Source organism: Nannospalax galili, unplaced genomic scaffold (assembly GCF_000622305.1).
Source record: "Nannospalax galili isolate Female #2095 unplaced genomic scaffold, S.galili_v1.0 scaffold1852, whole genome shotgun sequence".
Lineage (NCBI taxonomy): Eukaryota > Metazoa > Chordata > Mammalia > Rodentia > Spalacidae > Nannospalax > Nannospalax galili.
This window is the reverse complement of record NW_008331531.1, coordinates 224676-227707: the sequence shown is the minus strand read 5'-3', so window position 1 is coordinate 227707 and position 3032 is coordinate 224676. Positions and strand designations below refer to the sequence as shown.

The following is a 3032-nucleotide window of genomic DNA, read 5'->3' as shown; positions in this document are numbered from 1 at the left end:
CAAGGGGTTCAGCTGTACACAAGGATAATATAAAACACAGATAACACTTTCCTTTGGTTCATGAGGTTGACTGAAGATGGTCATAAGTACACTGATGATACAGAAACAAAAGACCACAACTACCAAGGTGTTGGTAGCTGGTGTGGTTGAAGCATGTGCAACTGTCTCAGTGGATTTGATGTGGTGGATTCTGAAAATGATTACATTGCAAGAGTTAAGGATTAAGTGGGTTTGGAAAATGATGTTAAACATATCAGCATATAGAAACAAAAATTCATTGGCATAAATACTCAAGAAAGGGAGCTTTAGGGAGGAAATTAAAGCACAGAAATAGTAGTTAATTACATTAAATTTGTATGAATGAGTCCTAATCATGCAACTGGTATGAGCTGATGCACAGCTGACTAAACGTATAGCATATATCCCCAAATCAGCAAAAGCAGGACTGACGGGACATGTCGGCATCATGAAACAGGAGACTGCAGTTAGCACATGGAAGTCATGGTTCTGCGCTTTTTGATAGGTATGGATTGAAGTATTTTGTTATTTTCATTGATAATAGAATAAATAAAATGAGAATACCATGGGAGTTATCCAGAACATAAAGTAAGAAATACTGGGGAGACTTAATTTATCCAGAAGGGGTTGCCAATAGGCTTTAGATATGGCCACAATCAGGTGAACCAAGCATCACTTTGTGTAAAATCGTGGTCTTAGATCCAAAGTCTATAGGTGCAATTATCTCCTGTATTCACATTCATGAATATACACTCAAATAAGTTCCATTTTCTTTTCTTTTGTAGAAGGTGAATCATAGTGAGACTTGCTGTGGAGCAATACTGCAAATATTAAATAAAGAAAACCATTTGAAGTTCTGGGTATAAGTTTTAAAAACTAATTTCAGTGATGTGTATCATGACCACCATTACCACCATCTACCACCACCATCACCATCACTATCATTAATAGTATTATTGTTAAAAATAGAGCTAGGCCTCTTTAACCTTCAAGATTTTTAAATTTTATTTTATACATTTTTATACATAGTAACTTTGACATTTATGCTCAAAGAAAATATACCTAAGGAGAATTTTGGGGAAAAAATATTGTATAAGACAGCATCATTTATTTTCTAAAATCTCACAAAATAAGTCTATCAAATTCTGTATACAGACAAAAGGAAAACTTCCTTCTTATATGATGATATGATATTAGGTCCATTCATGACATATGTATCTACTCAGAATATTCTTCAGGGCATATTTGACATCCTTATTCCTCAGGCTATAGATCAATGGATTAAGCATGGGCACTACAGTAGTATAAAAGACAGAAGAAACTTTCCCTTGGTCCATTGAGCTGACTGATGATGGCTGTAAGTACATGAATGCAGCTGAACCAAAGAAGATTGCCACAGCAGATATGTGGGAGCTGCAGGTGCTGAAGGCTTTGGATCTACCCTCAGTGGAGCGAATGCGCATGATGCTGGCAATGATAAAGATGTAGGAAGCAAGGATGGTCAGGGCAGGTGTTAAGATGTTTAATGCACTTAAGAAAAGAACCAGTAATTCATTGATGTAGGTACTAGAGCAGGACAGCTCCAAGAGTGGAAAGAGATCACAAAAGTAGTGGTTAATCACATTAGAATTGCAAAAAAACAGTTTTAACATGAAGCCCGTGTGAACTGATGACCCAATGATACCCAAAGTGTAAACTCCCACTATAAGGCAGAAGCAGAGGTGGTGAGACATGATGACATTGTAAAGTAACGGGTTACAGATGGCAACATAGCGGTCATAGGCCATTGCAGCCAACATGTGACACTCTGCAATAGCAAAAACTAGGAAGGAGTAGAGCTGGGTCATGCATTCAGGGTAGGAGATGATGTTCTTGTCTGTCACAAAGTTCACCAGCATTTTGGGGGTAATGACTGTGGAGTGGCAGAGGTCAATGAAAGACAGGCTGCTGAGGAAGAAGTACATGGGGGTGTGCAGGTGGGAGCTGAGCAGGATCAGCATGATCATGCCCAGATTCCCCAGTACTGTGAGCATGTAGATCCCAAGGAAGAGCAGGAAGAGGAGCAGCTGAAGCTTTGGTTTCTCTGTTAACCCAGCAAGAATGAAGTTGATTACCATGGAATGGTTTGCAGACTCCATTATCCTGTCACTATCTTGCCACAAGTTCTAGATTTAGGATAGAGAAAATGAGTACACTTTTCTGCATCTGTAGTATGTGTATGTATATGTGAGAGAGAGAGAGGAGAGAAAAATAGATGATAGACAGATAGATAGATATGAGATTATTTTCCTACATCAAAGTAGATATATAACATAAGAGTTTCCTGAGCTTCTCCTGTTTAATGGGGACAACCAATGACTGCATGATCAGTGGAAGAATAACAAATACCTAGGACATTGAAATTAATACGGTCAAATTATTTAGGATGAGTGTAAGTTCTGGACTTTTTACTTCAGTAAAACATATGGCTGCTAGTGTTATTTTAAGGGCTCTTTCTTTCCTCATATTTTTAAGATATAGTAAAGTCACTGGCTTGGTGGCACATACCTTTAATTCCAGCACACTCAGCACTCAGGAGGCATTGGCATGTGGGTTTCTATGAGATCAAGACTGTCTTGGTCTACATAGTGAGTTCCAGGCCAGCTGGAGCTACAAGGAGACCCTGTCTAAAAACAAACAAAGCAGATATTAGATCTATGCCTATTATATATAATATATACCTAATTATATTATATATATATACCTAATATGTATGTGTATATCTATATATTACAGAAACTGAAATTTCTTTTGGCTCAAGAATAACAAATGTTCTCATTTATTTCTACTGAAGCAGGATTCACTATGCCATTTTCCTTATAATTCCAAATAAAACTAGCTGACAAAATGGGCAACTTGATACAGTTTCTTTATTCTGAAACTGCTGCTCTGCGTCCCTGCTTTCTCCATGTAATCCTTGCCACCCAGCAAAGCAGGAACATAGCTGCTCGACAGATAACATATTTCAACAACAT

At 37.8% G+C, this 3032-nt stretch overlaps 1 protein-coding gene across 1 annotated transcript; it reads right to left on the bottom strand.

Annotated features, from left to right (window-relative positions):
• Positions 1–1211: 1211 nt before the first annotated feature.
• On the bottom strand, positions 1212–2156 carry LOC103728710. Its single transcript, XM_008826671.1, has one exon. It carries the CDS (start codon positions 2154–2156, stop codon positions 1212–1214), a length of 945 nt encoding a protein of 314 aa, XP_008824893.1.
• Between the last annotated feature and the right edge of the window lie 876 nt (positions 2157–3032).

What these genes read in the sequence shown, in the direction of transcription:
- LOC103728710 (XM_008826671.1), bottom strand. Translation starts at nt 2,156, where the DNA reads ATGGAGTCTGCAAACCATTCCATGGTAATCAACTTCATTCTTGCTGGG.